At 44.2% G+C, this 22,524-nt stretch overlaps 1 protein-coding gene across 1 annotated transcript in view; it reads left to right on the plus strand.

The window, feature by feature from the left end:
• FLT1 (fms related receptor tyrosine kinase 1) overlaps nucleotides 1-22,524 on the plus strand; it is a 114,494-nt gene that overhangs the window by 81,486 nt on the left and 10,484 nt on the right. Inside the window, exons 16-24 of the mRNA XM_040543904.1 lie at nucleotides 4,994-5,100; nucleotides 8,162-8,300; nucleotides 12,907-13,011; nucleotides 16,220-16,333; nucleotides 17,111-17,199; nucleotides 18,736-18,895; nucleotides 19,314-19,411; nucleotides 19,966-20,088; nucleotides 21,000-21,111. Coding sequence (XP_040399838.1) covers nucleotides 4,994-5,100; nucleotides 8,162-8,300; nucleotides 12,907-13,011; nucleotides 16,220-16,333; nucleotides 17,111-17,199; nucleotides 18,736-18,895; nucleotides 19,314-19,411; nucleotides 19,966-20,088; nucleotides 21,000-21,111 — 1,047 coding nt within the window. The remainder of the gene's footprint in view (nucleotides 1-4,993; nucleotides 5,101-8,161; nucleotides 8,301-12,906; nucleotides 13,012-16,219; nucleotides 16,334-17,110; nucleotides 17,200-18,735; nucleotides 18,896-19,313; nucleotides 19,412-19,965; nucleotides 20,089-20,999; nucleotides 21,112-22,524) is intronic.

Genomic DNA, 22,524 nt, shown 5'->3' on the forward strand with positions numbered 1-22,524 from the left:
CAGCCCAACAAAGATCAGGTCAGGGTAGAAGACAGATGTAAATTTAGCATCATCAAAACAAACAAAAAAACAAAATAAGGAACACCCTCCTACCCCCTCATTTTCCCATTTCAGGTTAATTCCACAAAAATTAGAGGTCTGGGATATTTTAATTTGCTTATTTTCAATGTAAAGTGAACTGCCAAATCAGACCTGAAGACTTTAGCCTAGCAATAGGTAGAAATGCATTTTAAAGGTACTTACTGTAAGAAGTAGGTATGATCTAGTGATTTCTGTAGCCATTACTTGAGTTATTTTGCCATTCCTTTAAACATCCAGCATTGTTCTGCCTTCTGCCAAGCTTGACTCAGACCTGAGTCACCTCAGTGACTTCCACTAAGTAATTGTACATTGCATTAAAATAAAGTTAATTCAGTGACTTTTCAGTTTCATTGAATATCTTTTTGGTTCATCTGTTATGAGATAGGAGAAGCAGGTTGACATTCTCTATGTAAGTCAGTGCCATGTATGAATTTGATATAACCTGTCTTATTGATCTCATTTTTAAGTAAATAGTCCTAAGTGCATTTAGTTTCTCCTTTTAGAGAACAGTTTGATTACCACCTGGTCTCACAAGCAGGGATTATGTCTTTGTAGCTGTTCTCATAGAATTGCTAAATGTATCTGAATGCTGCTGAGTATTTGGATAGTGCCCTACAGCAAAAGACAATTACAGCTGGTAAACCAGTATTGATTTTCTGCCACGAGTGTGTCAGCAGCCTCAGTTAATGGGTATCATTGATGATACAACAAAGCTCTTTTAAAAGATCAGGGATAAGAATATGTACATGTGGGCTGGCCTAACGGGTATAATCAAGGAGTTAAAAACCCCCATCTCCTTCTGAATAATGCTAGGGTTTTAATAGCTATTGTAATCACTAAAAGAATGACTTGTCCTTAAGTACTAGCTGTCCAATGCAACCAATGCTAATTGATAGCTCTGGACAATGTAATTCATTATGGTATTGATTTTTGTATCATTGTATCTCAGCTATTTATTTCAACCACACTCTTTCTGTCAGATGGCTTCTAGGAAGTCATATCTCCTTGTGCATGAACCAGAGAAAATGAAGACAGAAGCCAGGAAGGCTTCTTCTCTGGTTACATGCCCTGCGGGGACCGCTGACGATGTGCTTGCGTGATTCCTATGGGAGCTCTTAGACGAGCAGGAGATGAAGTCTACTGTATTAAAATTTATAGTCTGAGACTAGATGCAACAGAGAGAGAGATTTTCTTATCTGCTGTCATCATGGAAAATGCCTTTCTACCCCCTCTCTTCTGACTGCACAAGGGGATGTCACTGGAAGCATCTTCGCTCACTCCAGACCTGGCAGTCTTCTCCGAAGTGGAGTCCCTGTCCTCCTCTTGGGGAATGGCAGCCTCACAGACCATCCCTCAGCCTGCAGGGACAAAATTGAGGCTTTAACATGGGTCCCTCTCTAGGTTTTACCCCTTCCTTGCCTTTCTCAGCGCACACACCATGCCACTGCCACTGCCACAAAGCCGTCCCCTGTCCCCTGGCTTTCCAGATCAAAGGCGGCAGAGCAACGCCCCACGTCGGTGGCTGTGCTGAGCAGATTAGAAGGGCAGTTTGCAAATGAGCCAGGAAGGAAACTGTCTGCTCTTTTTATTTCCTCTGAAAAAACATTCTTATGCTCACAGATAAAACAATGCGTTATTTTTGTACCAGCCATGGATGAATGGATGGTGGAATCCAAGGGCTGTCTTTAATAATCACAGCCCTTGTTTGGTTTGGAAGCCTTGCTCATAGGGCTGCCTGAGGAGACAAGGGACTGTGTTTGTGGATATGTTAGAGCAAGCTGTCCATTTGTTCTTGGCTGAGGAGCTGAAGAGGTAGTGAATCTGAATGGACTTAACGAGGACAAGAAATGGCTGCCTGAGCAGCCACAGAGGGGACACAGGCTGGACACAGAGGGGACATGGAGGGGACACAGGCTGTCTCGGGCAGCTTTGCTGCACTGCTCCCAGTTGCCACTGAAGCCATGTCCTTACTTCTTCTGGTGACCCTGGCACACCGCTCCCTCCCAGTGGGAGCCAGTGAGAGAGCTGGTGGCAGAAGTGCAACCGCCTGCAAGGGTGTTGGTGAAAGAAGGAGACCATCACAGTCACCGAAATCCAGGCCTGTAACAAGCAAATGAATCCAGCAAAATGCCCTGAATTAGAGCTATTGCTTCATAACTTCATGTGATCCCTGCTGATGGGAAAGGAAAGCATCGCATTTGTGAAGCATCCACTGAACTGCTCTGACACTGTGGAAAGGGTGTTTGCTTCTCATGTAACTGTCTCTGTACCTACCCACCTTTCCGACTTTGTATCTCATAAAGCTGTTGTCCTTTTTGGGCCACACTGATTCTGAAGTCATCAGGAATGTTTCCATGAAGTTTATCTGGAATTCCCTTGTTTACTGAACGTGGTTCAGCCTGGGTTATGTGGATGACCGTAAGAGAAAAGAAGAACATCAGGGGACACTTAAAACTCCTGATACTACAGGGGATCTCCAAAGTGGGTTGGAAGAGAGCTCTGGAGGTGTCTAGCCCGGTCTCCAGCTCAAACCATGAACATCATCAACTCTACCTCTAGTCAGAGGTGGTTTTGGCTGAATTGCAAAAACCTTCAAGGATGGAAATCCCTCAGCATCTCTGAGCACCCTTCCCAGTGCTGCAGGGCTGTGACCACAAGATCATTTGGGTCGAGCAGGGCAGGATCCATTAGTGTAGGGGTGGGGGGCACTTTGGGTGCAGCAGAGAGGAATTGGTGCCTCATCCATTGCTTTTTCCTTGCTTGACACCCGAGTGCCCTACCCTACCTGTTTTGCTTCAGATCAAGCCCTTTCTTACCCTGCTGCAAGGCATTCAGCCAGCTCTGGCTGCCAGGCTTTAACAAGATTAGGAACCCAATGTTTATAACCTAACCCAACCCCAGATTGGAGAAACGTGCTCTGGTTTCCTAAAGTCACTGGGGCATTTCACAGACAGCGCCTTTGCATCCCTTCACCAACTCCCGCGTACAGGAGCTGTGGGGAAGCTGCTGCCTCCTGCCCGGGGCGGCTGTGTTGTGTCTCACAGGTTTTGTGAGCCCTGCCATATGGAACAGTGGCAAGAAATGAACCATCAGCCCCTGCAGGTTCTGCTGAGCAAGGGTTAGAGGCTGTTACTTGCCATCTGCATGGGTGTTGCTCAGACGGGAGGAGCAGATCCCTGTGTAAAAGGGAAGCCGAATGCTAGTGGACAGGCAAGCTGCCTCAGGATGTATCATCTTTGCCATCAATACAGCCCGTATTTAAATCAAGTTCTTTAAAAATACTCATGCTTTTGAAAACACTCGTGGTATTTTGTTGAAATAGGTACTTTTTACCTCCACTTAGAGTTGTGTTTTCCTTCAATGAGCTTTATTCTCAAAACTCCAGAATGGATGTGCCTGCAGAAACTCAGACACGGGGCTGGATATATCACCTTTAGAGATTAAATATTTAGGTGTTGTGCTAGTCAAGCCACAGCTAAAGGAAGCCATTTAAACTCTGCACAAAAGTCTGCAGCCTTGCCCCAAACCAGGCAACACCTCCCTCTGCATTCCCCGGTGAGCCCACCAGCGAGACATCACTCCTTCCTTCTTCGTTTGTCAGGAGCAACACCGAGCCGCCCGGGGCCTGAAAGTGCTGCCAGTGGAGTTGACAAAACTACTGTGAAATCCTGTGCAGAATTACTCCTTCTTGTCCTCTCGTTTTCTCTCTCCGGAGGGTGTATCAGAATAAAAGGCAGAGCATGATTTCTTCTTGCATTTGCTACCAGTCGGATGGCAAACATATTGTGGGAAGCGTGGTATTTTGACATGATCACAGGATTTGCAAAACAGACTGCTCTGAAACAATTTTATGAGTCCCTAAGTAGCAGTCTGAAGTGAATTTTATTTTATTTTATTTTATTTTTTTTAAATCTGTCAGTCAGCTCTAATACTCTCCAGATTTCTAATGCTCATGTTTTCTCGCTGCTCCCTTTTCTGCTGCTGTTGTTTTTGTTTTTCCCTTCCTGTGTTTGATTTGTTCTGGGGTTTGGAGAGCCCTCCGTGCTCCCTGCCAGCTGGGCTCTGCCAGCTCCACTGGGCACAGTACGGGCTCTGTGTCCCCCTGGGGAACCACGGCTGTGACCGCAGGAGACCCAAGGGCACGGATCCTGCTGGGTCACCACGGGATGGAGGTGTGAGCTGAGCCCCCAGCTCCTGCTCCTGCTGATTCATCCAGACCACGTGAAGGCTTGTGGACCCCTGCCGGCTGTGCCACGACCCTTTTAAGCATCCCCAGAGAGGTTCTGGGTGATGGCTATGCTGCAGGGCTCAGCAACCAGCACAGAGGGGCTCCCCCGGCAGGGCTGGAGCAGGCACAGTGCCCAGGGAGAGGCAGAAACCTCCCTGGGCAGCAAAACCCAGGCAGCAGCACTGGAGCCATGGGTGTCCACAGCACCACAAGCTCGCGGCGTGGCTCAGGACCAAGTGATTCCCTGCCCTCTGCTCCTCTCTCGGATGCAGACGTGGCCAGCTGGGTTTCACTGTTGTATCGTGAAACTGCATGAGCAGGCCCACACACATTCTCACACAGAGAAAAAAAAATGTCTAAAAATACCCCACAGCTCAAAAGGAAACTCAAAAGGAAACGATCGTCTGACCGGCCATCCCTCACCTGGTTGACTTTACCTCCTGCACCCCTAAGAGGGGCTGACTTTTTACCAAAAAGTTTTCTGATGGATCTAGTGCTTTTTTTCTGCATTCAGTACAATGGCTGTGCTGAGGAGACCTTATTTTTCCAGTCCAAACAGAGATTAATGCCCCATTGAATAGAAGCTGGTCCTTCCTGGTATTTTATTTTAATGGCAGAGAACCACAAACCGCACCTGGCTTTGCAGGTCGTTTTTCTAAAATGCTTGCTGCTTGATTTTCCCAGGCACACCAGAGAGGTCAAACCTGGAGCTGATAACCCTGACCTGTACCTGTGTGGCTGCAACGCTCTTTTGGCTCCTGCTGACTCTCTTCATACGCAAGCTGAAGAGGGTAAGGCTGCGATATGGGGGGAGATCCCAGCCATGGTGCCTGACTCTCCATCATCTTAAAAATTTATTCCCAGGCTACTGAGATTACTAGGAATATAAAAACTGGGATTCACTCACTGTGACTCCCTGTGCAATCACCACCAGGCTGCAGATGGATGCCCAGGGAATGACTCATGGGGCTGGGTATGAGTAAGCAAAGCTGGAGAGCTGAGGGCTGGGGGCAAGGCTCTCAGGCTTGCGAGCATTTGGGTGCCTGACTCCAACCAAAGGCATTCCCATCCCTTTAAAAGCTGTGGGAGTTTGGCACGTCAGTGTCTTTGAAGATGGGAGTGAGGAGGAATGACAGATCCTCACAGACCCGGTGAGGTCTGGTGTGCGCACAGTGTCTGGTACAGTTACATCACTTGCGAGGTGATGTTGTACTGAGGTTGTTTTGGCAGGGCAGTCTCTCATACAGATACTCCTGTATCATCGTGACAATGTCAGTTGCCCTCCTTCTCGTCCAAGAGTGCCCGGGATGGTTTAGCTCTCCTTTCTGCTGACAGCCCACCATGCCACCCCTAAACCCACAGGTCAACACCGAAAATCCAACCCTGCTGCAGTGCAGAAGGACCTTGGAGCATCTCAGGGGCACAGAGGGATTTGAGGGAAAGGAGGTGCTGGGACGATGGGGTTCAGTGTGGGATAGGAGAAGGGGAAGGGCCACACAAGCCCCTTCCCCATTCCCACCGCCCAGCAGCACTGAGCCCTGGCTGCATCCATTGCCCAGCTGGGCAGGCACCAGGCATCCTTTCTCAGCCCCTACGGCTGGATGTGCTCCAGCTGGCTGAGTGTGACAAGCTGACTGCAGCCTGCAAAACCATTTCATCGCAGCCTGCCTGCATTTTAGGTTTTACATGGAGAACTTCTGTTGACTGATGGGAGTGCAGGACCAGGGCTGTAGGGCAGTAGTCGTCCTTCCTGCCTCCCTACTGCTGCAAGCTTTTGTAAGAAGAAATGCATGGGAGACTTCTTGGGGGTAGAGAAAAGTAGAGGTTAAAGCTGTGGAGAAACTTTATATCTGTACAGAGACAAAGCATTTGGGACCAGTTCTGATTTCGCATCAGTAACGATAAAGTAATAGGTAACAGGACTGCAAAGTTGTGGGTTCAGCCCTTGGAGAAATGTAAGTTTTAAAAGTAGCAAGGAGTTGCAGATTTTTTTGTTGTTGTTATTTGTTTCTTAGATTCTTGACAGAGAACAAAAATAATCCTTCTTGCTACAGAGCAAGGGATTTAAACTAGATGACAAGTGAAGGTTTCTTTCCAGGCAAGCCTTTCCAACTAGCATTAGTCTGTTTACGGTCTTCTCTGTGTTACTGTTACAAACTCTTACTCTCAAGGATTTACATCTAGAATTAGCTCTGAATTAAATTTCATATACAAATGACGTTGCCACAGTGGAAAAAAAAAAAAAAAATCTTTAGTGCTCTTTGAAAAACAGATCATTTTCTTAAAGCCTGGCTGTTACGCATACAGGGTCAAATGATATACTTAGTAGTTCATTGCCACTCAAAATGTTGTTTCCAAGCTCTGATTGTGCCAAAGGTTTGTTATTCAGCAAGTCTGAATGGAGAAACGTAGGAAGTTGTCTGCACCTTCCCACTCCCCTACTGCTCTTTGAGGTGGGTCCACCTAAAATCTCTTCTAAAGTGACTGGTAAGAGCTGTCTGGCACACATCTTTATAAAAAAATGCTACTTTTACAGCAGAGGGTTTGGAGCCAGGCTTTGTGCCTCCTGACTTTTCTCGAGGCATCACTGTAATCCTTCCTGGGACTGACTTTCTGGGTACTTGGGATTGTGAAAGGCAACCAAAGCAGGAGCTGTTAGCTACTGCCATTTTAATCTAGTTATGTTTGCAACCAAAGCATACAAAGCCAGCAACATCCTTTTCAAATAAATGCCTGGAAATGCATGTATTAGGGACATGTTTCCAAGCTGTAGAGGAGGAAAGCTGAAAGTCACAGAGGGCAGTCGGAGCAACAATAAAAAACCATGTAGACATACCTGTGTGTTCGTGTACGTGCTCATGTGCTGTTTCCGTGAGTTTAGGGAAAGCAGTGTGAATAATCTTCGTCAACAGATTTTCCATAAATTTGAGCTAATAGCCAGGAAATTAGAGCAAACACTATTTTTTTTCTCTAGAAATATCAGCACTTCCTGCATCAAGAGAAGTCTAATGGATTAGAGTGGCAATCTCAGTGCTCTTTAAAGTAAAAATACACTTCAAAGTGGAAAAGGATGGGCTGCAGAAAACTTTGAGATTAGATTCATTTTTCCTTATATTTAGAATATCATAGAATATCCTGAGTTGGAAGGGACCCGCAAGGATCATCGAATCCAAAATTTCTCATGTGAAGTGGATAATCCGTTTATTCAGTAGAAACTGAATTTCTGGAAAATTCATTTTAAGCTACGTGTTCGAATCCAGATATTTATGAATTCCACCAAATTCCCATCATTTCAGTAAATTTGTAAGAAATGATATCAAAGTAATGAAAAACTCTAAAAATTTGTAAACAGTTTCTGAGATGTGTAATATCTAGTCTCCTGGTGACTGTTCTTGCAAAACTTCTAACCACATATGACCTATCTCTGCTGGGTATATAGAAAAAATAAACACTGGCGGTTGAGCTCCATCTGTTGCATATAGCCACTTCTTGCTTTGCACAATCATGAAGGAAAGCTATTTTTAACAGCAATATTTAGTCATTTGAAGAAAATAATTCTCTCGTCTGTGCAGAGGGCCTGTATCATAATGCCATATGTCAATACAGATACGCATAGATTTCACTGAGGAAACTGATAAGTTACATAGGAAAAAAGAGAGGAAGGAGAGTTTTTTTATATAAAAAAGTCTTGCAACATTGAAATAAGCCAAAGGGAGCTTAACTAAACCCTCCACTGGGCTGTGAAATGCAGCCCTGTGGGCAGAATTAACTTGGAAGCCGTGATCCGAAGAGGAAGGTACTGACAGATACTGTCATCCTCCTTGTCATTTTGAAATATTCTTTGTTCTGTAGCCTTATTCTTCCGAAACGAAGACCAACCATTACCTGTCCATTATCATGGATCCAGATGAAGTGCCCTTAGATGAGCAATGTGAACGTCTGCCTTATGATGCCAGCAAGTGGGAGATTGCACGGGAAAGGCTGAAACTAGGTAATGCTGACATAATTCACATTGTGTATGTGGCTTCTGAGTGAGGTGTTGGTGTACCTATAGGTGTGGAGGAGCTGGGTATATTTTGGAAACGGGGCACCACTTCTTGCCAGGTTCCATGCAGAAGTGTCCTGTCCCCTGACTGAATCAGAACATTTAGGACTGGCCAACTGTGACCAACTTTCCATACGTATACCTTTAACATTTACTGGAAGTTTCTTCCCTTGTAACCTGGTATATGCTCAGCTGGGAAAAAAAAAAAAACGATGCAGAAATGGGCCCTTATAGTCTGCCCCTCCCAGTTTCTTCCTTTCCTCCTCCCTCCAGCCCACTCTCTCTGTTTTCCCTCTGTGCTGCAGATTTATAGACATTCTTGTCAGTGCACCATAAAGTGCAAGAATGTGACATATGAGTCCCCATATAAATAAATATCCACGGAAACTTTGAACCTGCAAGCTAGCTCGCCTACAGATGCCCCAGTGAAAGGCATGGGCTTGGGAGCATTCCTGGCTTGCTTAGCCCAGCCTGGGGCTGACGAGGAAAGCAGAAGGGTAAGGATCAGATTTTGGAGCTGAGGAGTCCTTCCAGAAACCACACAGACTTCAGCAAGAGGGTCAACATTTAAAAAATCAGTGATAAACACAGGCTGTTGCTATAGTGCTGTTTGTTCCTTCAGACAAGCATCAGACTGGTCCTACAGCTGGGGATAGAAAATCCCTGCACTTCAGCTAGGAGCCACAACAGATTCCTCCTGCCCTTCAGGGATCAGGGACTATGTGTAATTAAAACATGAGTACGGTTACCATCACACTTAATTCTCCTGCTAGAAGTCACAAGGTGACCAGATGTGGATAAGCACAGCTGAAATATACTGCTAGTCATTTATAATTGTCGGACATGATTCTGGGAATGCTGAGACATAACCTTGTCTTGGAGTGTCTTCAATCTTCAAATAGTTTTCTTACAATGATGGACCAAGAGCTTGATGTGCAGACATCGTGATCTCTGCTTTATGTGATGCTTTATTTCTGTGCAAATCCCATGGAAAGAATCAAGCAGAGATGGAATGTAAACACCGAGGAAAAGCCACATCTCACAGGGCTGGTATGTAGAGTCTGGAGGTGAGGAATGATGAGCAGAGAACGAGTTAAAAGTGGAAGAACTGGTGTAAACAAACAAAGAATGCTGACAGTGAATGAGAACCAGATTCGGAGAAGCCGGGTATGTGCAGTATGCTAGATTAGCTCAGTGCAAGTCCTGCTTACATGGCAGTTAGCTCGGTCTTTGAATAACCTTGGCAGTCTCCAAGGATTAGCGTCTCACAAACACAAAACGTGCTTCTATGTTTTTTTAATAGATATTTTTACTTAGAAATACAACCCCTTCCAGCATCAGATATGTCTGTTTGTCTCTTTCCACCTACTTATCCTCAAATATACATATTTGTTGTAACTTCTGTAAAGTAAACCTCTACTTTTAGCCCATCTCTCTTGCTATGTGTTCCTCCAGCACACATGTACAGCTCATGGGTGTGATGCAGTGCTTATACAACAGTACTCTCCCTCCAACCATAAGCAACAGATGTTACAGAAAACATCATAAGGGCACCACAGAAGGCAGGATAATTAACATTCAGTGTAGATTAGCCCAACTGAGATCTAAATGTTATCTTTTTGTTAGACAGAAGCATGATGGTGCTATAAGGTACTTTCAGTGTGGTCGGTGACGATGCTGCAGTCCAACATCAGTGTTGAGCTATTTTGCATTCCTCACCTTGCTCCCGGGCTCAACCTTCCTAATCTACAAGAGGTCACAAACCACTGATGCTGTGAGGCAGGACCCCAAGGAGTATTGTCCTATGGCTCTGGTGTGAGGTCAGGCACACTGGTGGTAAATGGCTCCCTGTGCCCTGCTCCATGCTGTGCACATCAAATCCAGGCTGCTGGCACTAGGCAGTGTGCTTTCCATCCTCCTTCATGTGCAGAGCTGTTGGATGTAACACATGGAAAAAAAAAAAAAAAAGCTGCTGAAGAACCCTGTTAAAATGGGATGGAAATAGAAACGTCCTGATCCAAAACACTTTGAAGGGGCTGTTCACATCAATGAGTTCTGAATTGCCCCCAAGAATCCAAAGTCAACTGGAGAAAGCTTAAGTAGAGCATTTCATTTCCTTGGTCTGGATGAAAATGTTGCATTTCATACCTGAGAGTTACTATGAACCTGTCCAGTGTAGCTGCTTGGGGACTGCGACAGGCTGGCTGCTCAGATGGTTGGCCATCTTAATAGTCTCCTGTTTAATTGCTCTGTTTAATAATTTTTTAATTACTTTGATTGTCCACATAAGGGGCTTTTGCAAAGACAATCTGTTAGGATTAGTCCTTAATGCAAACTATATATTAAACCAGAGTTTGAAAATTTAGAGCACTGAAAATTTAGAGCAGCCCTATTCTGCTCTGAAATTTAGCATAGTACAAAACAATAACAGAGCAACAAAGAGCAATACATCAAGTGTTATTACAGCTCCCCAGTAAATCACAATCGTTGTTTGGAGAAGGAAGTGTTGTTTCCAGCACTCATTCTCCTTTATGAAAGGTTAGCAGCTTTGTGTAGCTTTATGAGCTAACTGGTATGTTTTCCAAGTGGTGACTAAGTAGGTTATCTTGATGTGGGAAGTGAGTTAGCAGTGATGGAAACTGATTAAAGCTACGGTTTGAACAAAGGTATGGTGAGTTTTATAGGACCTCAAACTGCAGCTTCACCTTGTACAGACCATGAACAGTCAACACATTAAGGATGACAAATATCAGCTCACCCAGAAAACTGAAACCTTTGTCTTAATATTGCTTCCCTGATATATCTGCTGAATGAAGAAGCGATACGCAGTAACTGGAAAAGATGGTGACGAGATCTTCAAAGACACACATTGATCCACACATATTTGTGTGTGAAACTCAAAGCCTTTCACATACCAAGGCTGAGTCTGTGGGTGCTTTTCAGCCATGAAGATTAAGTTCTTTATGGTTTTTATTTGCTGTTAAAAAAACACCAATGCTTTCGCAATTCTGGGGGAAAACAAAACCTAGTTTTTTGTTTTGTTTTGTGGTCTCTTTTCTTCCCCCACATTGTGTATTCCCCTGCTTTAGTAACGTATGTTGCTTGTCTTCTATTGACAGACATACTGGGAATTACAGTTTAGAAATGATACAAATATAAAAGGTACTATCTATTTAATTTAATTCAAAACTGGCAGCAGTTCTTTTTCTCTGCTTCTGAGTGTCTGGGTGTGATTCATCTTTCGCAGCTATAGACATCGACAAGGTAGACATCCAAATCAGAGCCAGTCAAACAGGCCCCTTTGAAGTAATTCACCTCTTCTGGCTTAGATTTCCACCATAGAAAAAGGAAATTTTCCTGTGAAGACGGCTGTGTTACATGCACATATCTGAGAAATGAATGTGGCCTCAGTGCCATATCTTGTCCTTCGGTTTTGTATGAAAAGCTGCCCTTTATTTTCTGCTCTTCTCCTCTACACTGCAAACTCAGCTGCTACATTCTTGTTAGACTTTGAGGTGCCTGGATTCTGCTGAAGGTGGAGCACAAGTACAGCCTGAAATGAGTTGCTTGGATATGAAGGTCTTTGCTAGCTGACAGGACAGCATCTCTCTGATCAATACTCCACCAGCTACCCAGGAATGGCAAAAGTGGCCAGTCCTGTCCATGTGAGCATGGAGTCAAAGAGGAAGTCAACCGTCCCTGCTTCAAACATTAACAAGTCATGAATGAGGCTGTGGAGATTATGAAATTGGCTTAAAATGCCAACCAAAAAAAAAAAAAAAAAAAAAGTTACAGACTTTCTTTAGATGTTTGGGAACTAAAAAAAATTATAACAGTATAGTTGAAGTTGTACTGCTTCTGAACATGAAGGAAAAGGACACTCAGCTTCTACTGCCAGAGAATTTTATGCATACCCACTGATTTCTTTCAAGGGCTTCTGGGTGCTTCTCCTGCAGTCTGATGGCAGCATGGTGATGATACCATAGGACAAATATCTGCTTTTGGGCACCTGAAAGCATCGTACCCACCATGGAGCAACCAGCCCACCATTTGTCACTCATGGTCCTCTCTCACTGAATCCCTCCAGGCCTCATTTTGCAAATGGAAAGGTCTCATCAATCTGCATCTCTGTGTATGTGAGAGTTTAGGCAGTGTCCCTAAGTTGTTGGGGACATAATTAACAGTGTCACAGCCTCCTGTATGGTACAGTGTGCTCAGAAAACAGAGTAGCAAACCTTCCTGCTGGCAGAGCTAGACTGGAAAAATAGAGTCAGAATCCAGTGTACATCCACTGAATGGTTGTATTAATTTAGCATTATTTTCTATCACTTCACCTATTCCTTTCAATGACTGTGTCTTCTGATTTGTCTGCTTATGCTTCAAAAACAAACAAACAAAAAAGTCACCCCCAAATACCTTTATGTTAGCTATATACATGTACAGTATACATGCCTCATTGTTAGGACCATTCTTCATTTCATTATTTATTAATTCATTAGCTGGCAAGATTTCTTTTTTAACAAAATGTCTCTCTAATTTATTTTCTATACAGGAAAGTCACTTGGACACGGAGCCTTTGGAAAGGTGGTACAAGCATCTGCTTTTGGAATTAAGAAATCACCAACGTGCAGAATAGTTGCTGTGAAAATGCTGAAAGGTATCTTGCTGCAAAGATGGGCTGGAAAAAATGATGCACTATATTGTGTCTCACTTTCAATATAATTCTGTCAAAAGCAAGAGTGTGTGATGTTCCTCCCACCCCTGATTCTTTGAAGCTTCCAAAAATGTGTACTCCAACTTTCAGGTCCACCAAAGTTTTCCAGAAGTGGCAGAACAATGAAATGAAAATTACACTCACAGTAAAAAATGTGATAAATTGCCACACAATATATGAGAAAATTTCAGATGCCCTGAGAACTTCATTGCCTGATTTTAATTTATTTTTTTGATAATTTGGTTCCTCTACTTCAAATGCCGGAAAGAATGAAAAAGTTATTTTTGCCTGATCAGAATTGGGAATTAGATTTCCAGTGTATCCTATGTTGAACCACTATGCTATATTTACCCTGTAATGACCACAGTAAATGAACCTCAGCTGAAGCATGAAGCATTCACCTTGATGTGAAGAGGCTCATATAGAAGCTCTCATATTTTCCTTGGTCATTAGTTCCAAAGATTAATCATCTCATTGTTAAAAACAGGTGCCTTGTGCCTAATTTACATCCGTCTGGCTTTAGCTTCTCATTCTAACGTTCTCCATTAGATTATCTAAAACACAGTAATTTTTCTACTTGAAGGCCCCTTCTATTAAGCTAAACAGATTGAGCAGTTTAAATCTCTGAGTTGCAGTGCAGGTGCATCCTCTCTGACCCATCTGCAGGCTCATTTCATGGTGTATAGGATGCTGACACACAGGCTGGGAAGTGAATTACCAGTGCTCTTCACACAACAGCGCTTTTCCCAAAGTGAAATCATCTCCCAGCTATTCTCTGCTGTTTTTATCATTGGAGCAGGAAGGACGAAGACCCTAATTGATTTAAGGAGGCCGTTTGGGAAGTTAGCAAGCAGGATGATATTCGGTAGCAGCCTGTAGCAGCCATGGCTGAATTCCCTAACCCAGAGCCCTGGTGACATCCTTTCCTGTGCATACAGCTTTCCTTTCTTTATATAGCTAAGGATCACATCGGGTTGCTTTATTATTATTATTTTATTATTTTTCTTTCACTGCCCTGGAACCTTATGCTGCATTGCTTCATCCACCTTAATCTTTGAATCCTTTTCAGCGTTGCTCTCTGCCGGGCCACATACCCCCTGTTCTGCTGGACCACCGATGCTCTCAGCTGTTTCTGCTGAGACATGGTTTGAATACAGCCCTCTTAACCAGGGGCTCCCAGCTTCACAGCTGCCCACTGGCTTATCAGAGTTAGCAGATCTGCACCTGTTACTTCTAGCCCTTGAAGGGGCACATGCAAGAGTACTTTCAGACCTACAACCTCTCTCTGCAATGCTCTACCTGAAATAGCTTCATCAGGAGATCATTTCTTGCTGGCAGTGACCTGAAAGATGTATGCTCTGTCAGGTGTGCCTTCTTGGTACTGTACTCAACAGGCTTGTTCAGTAATATTATGCCAAATGCTTTAGCACCTGCTATTGCAATATCCAGGATTGTCCCCAAGAAGGGAATTTTCAGCTGACAGGGTTGCAAATATGTCATCTCAGTCATGTTCAAAAAGCACAGAAAAACCTTGTTGGGCAATGCAAAACAAACAAATACCCTGCAGCAAGCATGTCTAGAAAAAAAAATAAATTAAAATAAATAAAATAAAATAAAATAAAATAAAATAAAATAAAGCAAATCTTTGGTCCTTCTGCAGCAATGGGCCAATAGCTATCTGTGTCATTGGTTTCAGAGGATGGCCTGTCACCTGGGTCACCGCCTGGCCCCGGGTGACAGCTGTTTTGCCAACATGCAGACAGATGAGATGGCAGAGTGGTCTGTCAAATTTAACATTTCTTTACGTACATCAGCAGGCTTTTTGTGCCAGCACCACAGAGGCAGCAGGGCTGCTCCTGGAATAGATGGGAGCAGATGGCAGCTGCAGGAAACCTTCATGGTGGGATTCATGTGTGTGTGCGTGCAGGGTAGATGCCCAAACTCCCTTTATTGTCAGTGTTGAGAAACAACATGCCATCCCATCCTAAGGCAGATCCCTCTATTTGGTGACACGCGCATGTTTTGTTCTGCTGACTACAAAGAGAGCCTGTGGTGACTAGGTCCTCTGTAGGCATCTTCACAATGGGCACCTCAAGTTAGGGAAGACCTGTCCAATTCCTTGTGTCCTCACTAGGTTATCCAGGAACTTTGGAGGCATTCATGAGCTTTGTTCACAGAATTCCCATGAGGTGGAGAGGAAGTGTCACCGCCTATACAGATAAATAGTGGATTACTGGTTAGATGACAAGTTTTGTGGGGGGCCACCAAGAAAATCTGTTTCCAATCAGATGTTGAAACCAAGCCCTCTAAGACCTAACTCCAGGCTCTTTGCACTGGACCGTTCTTAACTCTTGGTGTCACTAAAGTTTTTAGTCCTTTTGGGTCTACAGAAAGCAATGCTATTTATTTTTCTTGTTTTCTTGCCAGAATGAAATTATGCAGGAAAAAAAAAGAAAAACTGCTTGGAGGGAATGAAAAGTTATGCTCTAGACTAAGTAGAAACTTTCGTGTTTAGTTGTGGAATTTCTTACATCATTATTGTTATAATTAATATTGATTTTTACCAGTAAGGGTGAGATGCAGTCCCCTAACTTCAACCATGTAAAATATGTGTGCCTGGTCTAATTTAATATTCCAGGCTTCCTGTACAATGAACAGAATCAGAGAATTATAACCAAACTGTGGTTCATCTCTTCCCTGTACATAGAAGGCTAATGTTGAGGGCTGCATCAGATCCCTGAAATGTTTTGCTCTTACCACTGACTCTTTGAGAGGTTAATTAATTCAAGCTAGTACATAACTATTAGATAGCTGAAGTCAGGTCAGCTGAAACCTACTTTGGATGGAGTTAATTATAGTCTTGAAATCCTTTTTTATTTTTTCTTTCATTTTTTGGCTTAAACTACAAAACTGTTCATGTGAAAAATTTCTCTGTTCTAAATATAACAGAGTCTACTGGGAGGAAGTTGACTGCCTGACTCTTTTTATGGGTTTTATTGCAAGTATGAGGATGCTGGGAAGGGAGGAATAGAAAAAGAACATTAACACATGAAGCACCCCCAACAATGGAAGTGGAAAGTGACAAAAAGTGGTAAAGCTCACCAGGATCAATTCTTTGCCTTTTCACATTGATTTTATTTTTCATTTACAGAAGGGGCCACAGCAAGTGAGTACAAAGCACTGATGACTGAGCTGAAAATCCTGATCCACATTGGCCATCATCTCAATATTGTGAATTTGTTGGGAGCATGCACAAAAAATGGAGGTAAAAAATCTGTACTGTAATCTGTACTGCATTGAAAATGGTTCTGAACTACCTCCCAGTACCAGTCAGTTGACCCTGTTGCTTTTCATCCAGAGGTCAAGTTATTAACTTGAAATATTCAAACTCATCTTGTGCTTAGTGAAAAAAGAAGAGAAATAGAGATTTCTGGTCATTTAATGAAATGATTAAACATTTTCCCTACTTAAACTTTCTCTTGGTGTTAACACGTGAAGTGTGAATATAGAGCCATGCTGAATAAGGAGCCACTTGTTGCCTTTTATCTCACTCACTTCAAAGCTCAAGCTCAGGTTAAACGTGATCTGGAAAGGCTGGGAGCAAGGGATATCAGCTGCTGGCCCTGAATGATGAGTCACAAGGCAACTATTGTAAAATCCTTCATGATATTCCTCTAAGAAAATCAAAGGGCCAGTGAGAGTAGTCATTTGTTTTAGTTATGTCACCTATTTTAGTTCAACGAGCGTGTGTGGGCTGCGGGACTCCAGTCTGAACTCAGGCCGACTGAAGAGGAAATGGAGGGTCCCTCAGGGCCCAGGGTCATGACCCAGCTTTCAAAAGTAGGCCCGTCCTTCATTTTCAGAAACAGTACTGTTTTTGCTAGCATGCCCAGTGTCCTTCAAGCAGCTTTCGTTAGGACACATCTTTAGTCAACCTGGGCTCAAGTTATGCCGATGTGCATAGAAGACTATTTGTCTTCTCAGAGCTTAACCCCCCATGCATTGCTTTATGCTGCTCAAAACACTTTCCTTTTTTTCCCAGGGCCTCTGATGGTGATTGTTGAATACTGCAAGTATGGGAATTTATCAAACTATCTGAAGAGCAAGAGGAATTTTTTCTGCCCCAGCAAGGTGAGGAGGCAGGTGCCCCAGGTAGGGCTCATCACCCCTGACATGTCAGGGATGGAGATGTCTGCCTCTGCGCTACTCTCCTCAGCCTCTCTGCCACCAAAGGGGAGAACTGCTTTTGGGTGATACAATACACCTGACCTGCTTTAAATGTTTGGTGTGGGACCTGTCATGCCAAGAAAGGGCTCATTGCTCCCTCCGACTGTGCAAGGAGCCTGCTGTGACTAATTTGGACAGAGCCATCTACAGCGAGAGGAAGTGAATTTTATCCGCAGTGTCCCCACATGCCCTCACCCCTCTGCTGACAAACCCATTCCTGCTGAGCTTGGGGTCACTTCGGAGGCTCGTGTCAGTCAGGCTGAAGGAAGTGGTTTTGCCCACTGATTTCAGTGCTGCTGGGAAAACAAACGAGATAATGCCATTTAAAGCCATATTCCAAGACACCCTAATGGTGAGAGATTTGCCAATTATCTCATTGTGTGAGGAGCAGGGCTGTCCAGAGGATAAAAAAGATTAAATTCTTGTCCTCACATCCCACAGCCCTCTGAATCAAATCTACTGCCTGTCTCTCATTACAAACCTGAACCTAAATGTGACAACTATATCCCTGTTTGTGCACGTTCAGCAAAATCCCCCAAAGGATTAAGGGATCTGAGGTGGGATTTAGGAGCCTGGATCCAGAGCTGCAGTCCTCAAAGTCCCTTCTCAGCTGTGCCAAAACTTGGAGGCATCTCAGGACTTTTTCACAAAGGTCCTGTGAAGGCTGCAGTAGGGCATGCTCAGGAGGAACGCCCTCCAAAGGTCTTTGGAAGAGTCTCTGATCCCAAGGGGGATGGAGCATGGCAGGGGAGAGGTATGGTTGTGAGAGCATGGCCAAGCAGCTAGGCTGCTCCCCAGATGGCAAGGAAAAGCATTTTCTAAGCCGTGTTGTATGTGTTCCATTAAACTGTCCTTGAATGTTGCATGAAAACACTGGGTGAAAGCATTGAGGAAGAGAGATGGTCAGATCCTTCAGCAGCTGTATTTCAAGTGCTCTTGGTCCTCACCAAGCACTGCACAAGGATGCAGAGGCAGGTGCCTTCTGTAACCTGGGACCAAAAGCTGATACTTAAATTTGGTCGGGCTGGGATGCCTGCACTGTGGGCACATCTCTCAACTCATCCCCAAGGCTCCTTGTCTGGCTAGTGGACAAAAAAGGCCCTTTTAGATGTCCTCAGGCTAAAATGAGCTTCTGCCCAGAGGACATGTCCATCCATGGACCTTGCAAATCCTCATCTCATCAGAGCTAGTCCACCTGGGCTGCCCCAAAATGATGTGCTGGAGCTCCCGAGCTGGAGATCCCATCATTTCTGCCCAAATAGCACATCCCTGCCACCAGCCCCCACCTGCTGCTGTGGTGTTGGGCACCCACACCAAGGGGAGATGTGACCACACGTGCCACAGGTGAGCGTCTTCTCCTGGTGGAAACAAGAGAGAAGCACGACTTGGTTCCTCCCTCACTCCCTCCACCGCTCTGACGTTGCACTTCTCTATTTGAAGGACTCCTCTCTGCAAGGGGAGCTGATGAAAGAAAAAAAGGATATGGAGCCAGTGGAAAGCAAAAAAAAAAGGCTGGCCAGTGTGACCAGCAGTGAGAGCTTCGCAAGCTCGGGGTTTCAGGAAGATAAAAGTCTGAGTGATGTGGAGGAGGACGAGGAGGGTAGGTATTAATTCCTTCCTGTCCCTACACGGTCTGTGATATTTTTACAACATACTGTGCATCCCTGAAATTTTTTTCCTCATTTATCACCCTAATAAACATCCGTGGGAGATGCTCACAGGGTCATGTCCAGAGGGTAGAAGATTTAAAAAAAGATTATTTCCAGGGTTACTAAATCTGACAGGAAAATGTGTGATTGTTTCTTCTGACTGCTCCTTATCTTTGGGCAAAACACAGCAGTGTCCAGAGCGTGGGGTATAAAGCAAACACTATTTTTGTTTGTAGTGACAGTGGGTTGACCTTCAAACGCTACTCTACGAAGACTGAAATTATGGGAGTAATAATATCAGTAAGAGAGAGGGAAAATAACTGCCTTGTGAGCAATCTTTGTAACCAACCGCATGTTCCACCCATGCAGATGCTGACGAGCTCTACAAGTTGCCCCTCACTATGGAGGACTTGATTTCATACAGCTTCCAGGTGGCTAGGGGCATGGAGTTCCTCTCCTCCAGAAAGGTGAGATTTGCCCTGGGGACTTTTCCCTGCAGAAGGATGGGATGCAGGGGTGAAATCATGTCTACTTTTCTGTGACACCTTCCTTGGGAGAGCTCCCAAAGGAAGAGACGTTTTCCTCTTGGTGTTATAAATATAATGGTGTGTTTATCCAAGTCTCCCTAGTCCATAAACACAGGATCATGGTTGAAGGCACTGGGTCAAGCTCATTCATTCAGAGATGATCTTCTGTGTGTGTGGTGTTGCTTTTTTTTTTTTTTTTTTTACCCTCAATTTCAACACGTATTATGTAGGAAGCCCCAGAAAAATCTGCACTTTCCCTTGAAACATCAATGTGCTTAAAAATTTATGACTTTCTGGACTTGGCAAATTTCTTTTTTGAAAAGAACTGCCACTGTTTACTGTAATGTCATGTAAACTATAGTTGACTTCCCTAAAAAGATATTAAATTGATCTCTCAAATAATAATAATTTTAAAAAGGATATGGGAGACGGTCAGGAAATTTGTGGGTAGGATTAAGGAAATGCAGCTTGATTGTGAAACTGTTTTATTATAGTGCATTCATCGTGACCTGGCAGCCAGAAACATCCTTTTATCTGAGAACAATGTAGTGAAGATCTGTGATTTTGGCCTCGCAAGAGATATTTATAAGAATCCTGATTATGTGAGAAAAGGAGATGTAAGTCAAGATGCTGTTTATTTACCCAAATGTTTATAACATCATTTCAAACTGCCCACCAGAATGTTCTGAAGATGTTCACATTTCCTGAGCTTAAAACAGCTTGAAAACTATCACAGTTTTATGCGAAAAAGATGCGTCATACACCCAGAAAGTATGTCTGTCCTCAAGCAAAAGGCTTCGACGTTGTAACTGGTCCACAGCTCCGGTCTGTTGATACTTTAGATGTTCTTTTGACATTTGTCTCTTGGCTGGCTCTGCAATGTGACCCCCCCCTTGCTCAATAACCTTCCATCAAGGAAACCCCTTCAAAACAAGGTTCTCCTCCTGGATGTCTCACTCACCCACCTGCCAGCTATGCCCTCATCCACCATAAATAAATAAATAAATAAATAAATCTCTGAAGACTTTTAACACCACATATTAGCTATGAAACATTATTCACATGACTTGAGTACTGCTCAGGATACAATAACAGGCTGTGCTGAGGGGTCTTCAAGGGTTGCTGGCACGGTTCTCAAAAATTTTCCCAAGAACATCTCCAAAACCATAACAAAATGATTTATGACTGGCCATAGGGTTCTGTTTCCTATCTCTAGAACCCTGGCAAGAGACCTCTGTTCTGGCACATCTCCCCATCCCTGTGAGGAGAAGGCCTGGTCACCTTGGTCACAGATTTCCAGTGCCTGGCTTTTTGTGCCACACGTATTTTCAAAAACAGCCTTTTACTCGGACAATCTGTTAAGAAAGTGTCTGAATGAGCGTGGGTTTATCTTGACTGCCTGTAAGGAAATCCCACAGGCTCCTGTTTGAATAGTAATTATTTACATAACAATATATAGTTGATTAATTTATGATTAAATTCTTTCAGTCTCTGGAAATAACAGTGAGGTTTGTCCGCTCCATTCCAGGCTCGACTTCCTCTCAAGTGGATGGCTCCAGAATCCATATTTGATAAAATCTACAACACCAAAAGCGATGTGTGGTCCTATGGGGTCTTGCTGTGGGAGATATTTTCCTTGGGTACGTTAAATCTGCTCCTGGGAGCTTGAATTGGCCAAGGCAGCTGCCATTGACTCAGCTACTGACTTCAGTGAGATTTTGCTGGGTCTTTAATAAGGAAACACCTAAATCAGGCACAGGTGGAGAGTAGGCACAGAGGGGGGAATTGTCTGTAACACATCTCTGAGAAATGGCAATTTTAGTTCTTTTCGTTCTTTAGTTTTATTGACCAATGAAGCAAACCAGAAAAACGGGGCAAATTTTGAAGTATTTTTATTGAAAGTGGAACCCTGTAGGACAGCAAGGAACCTGTGAGCTTTGGTCAGTGGCTTCATGCCACCTGAGGTGGGCTGAAGCATCGCCTTGCGTGCAACAGTGTTCAAGATGACCTGTGCCGCATACGTGGAGCTTCCTCCAAGGCTTTTTATTCCCCCCGTGGGAGCAAAGGGGTCCCAAACCACAAGGAGGTCTCTGCATGTCCCTGGCTGTGTTGGAGCCATCTGAGCTGTGTGACAGCAGCCACCCCTACCACTCCAGCTGCCTCCCCTGAGTGTAAAGATGCCGCAGGGCGAACTGGAACATGCAATCTGACATTAACACGCAAGGAGGCTTTTCCTCTCCTCTCCTCTCCTCTCCTCTCCTCTCCTCTCCTCTCCTCTCCTCTCCTCTCCTCTCCTCTCCTCTCCTCTCCTCTCCTCTCCTCTCCTCTCCTCTCCTCTCCTCTCCTCTCCTCTCCTCTCCTCTCCCCTCCCCTCCCCTCCCCTCCCCTCCCCTCCCTTTCCTTTCCTTTCCTTTCCTTTCCTTTCCTTTCCTTTCCTTTCCTTTCCTTTCCTTTCCTTTCCTTTCCTTTCCTTTCCTTTCCTTTCCTTTCCTTTCCTTTCCTTTCCTTTCCTTTCCTTTCCTTTCCTTTCCTTTCCTTTCCTTCCCTTCCCTTCCCTTCCCTTCCCTTCCCTTCCCTTCCCTTCCCTTCCCTTCCCTTCCCTTCCCTTCCCTTCCCTTCCCTTCCCTTTCCCTTTCCCTTTCCCTTTCCCTTTCCCTTTCCCTTTCCCTTTCCCTTTCCCTTTCCCTTTCCCTTTCCCTTTCCCTTTCCCTTTCCTTCTTTAAAAATACAGGATACAAAATGTACAGTGCGAGGGAACAACAATGACCATCATAACAGAAGAATCTCAATTTGGTCCAACATAGAGACTGACAAAAGAGGAGAACAGCCAAGGAAACAATGCCATACAATTTGCAGGACAATCATTCATTTATAAGTTTAAATACACGTTGCTGGTCAGCCTGCCAACTCGTGTGATTTTATTGTCAGCTTCATAACACCTGTTATTTTTTTCTTAAAGTCCCAGCCCCTGGAACCTGGTGACTGACTCTCAGAGAGTTTTTGTTTGTTTTTGTTGTAGTTTTTTTTTTCTTCCATTTTTCCTTTTCCTGATG

This window comes from Cygnus olor, chromosome 1 (genome assembly GCF_009769625.2).
Source record: "Cygnus olor isolate bCygOlo1 chromosome 1, bCygOlo1.pri.v2, whole genome shotgun sequence".
In the NCBI taxonomy this organism is placed as follows: Eukaryota; Metazoa; Chordata; class Aves; order Anseriformes; family Anatidae; genus Cygnus; species Cygnus olor.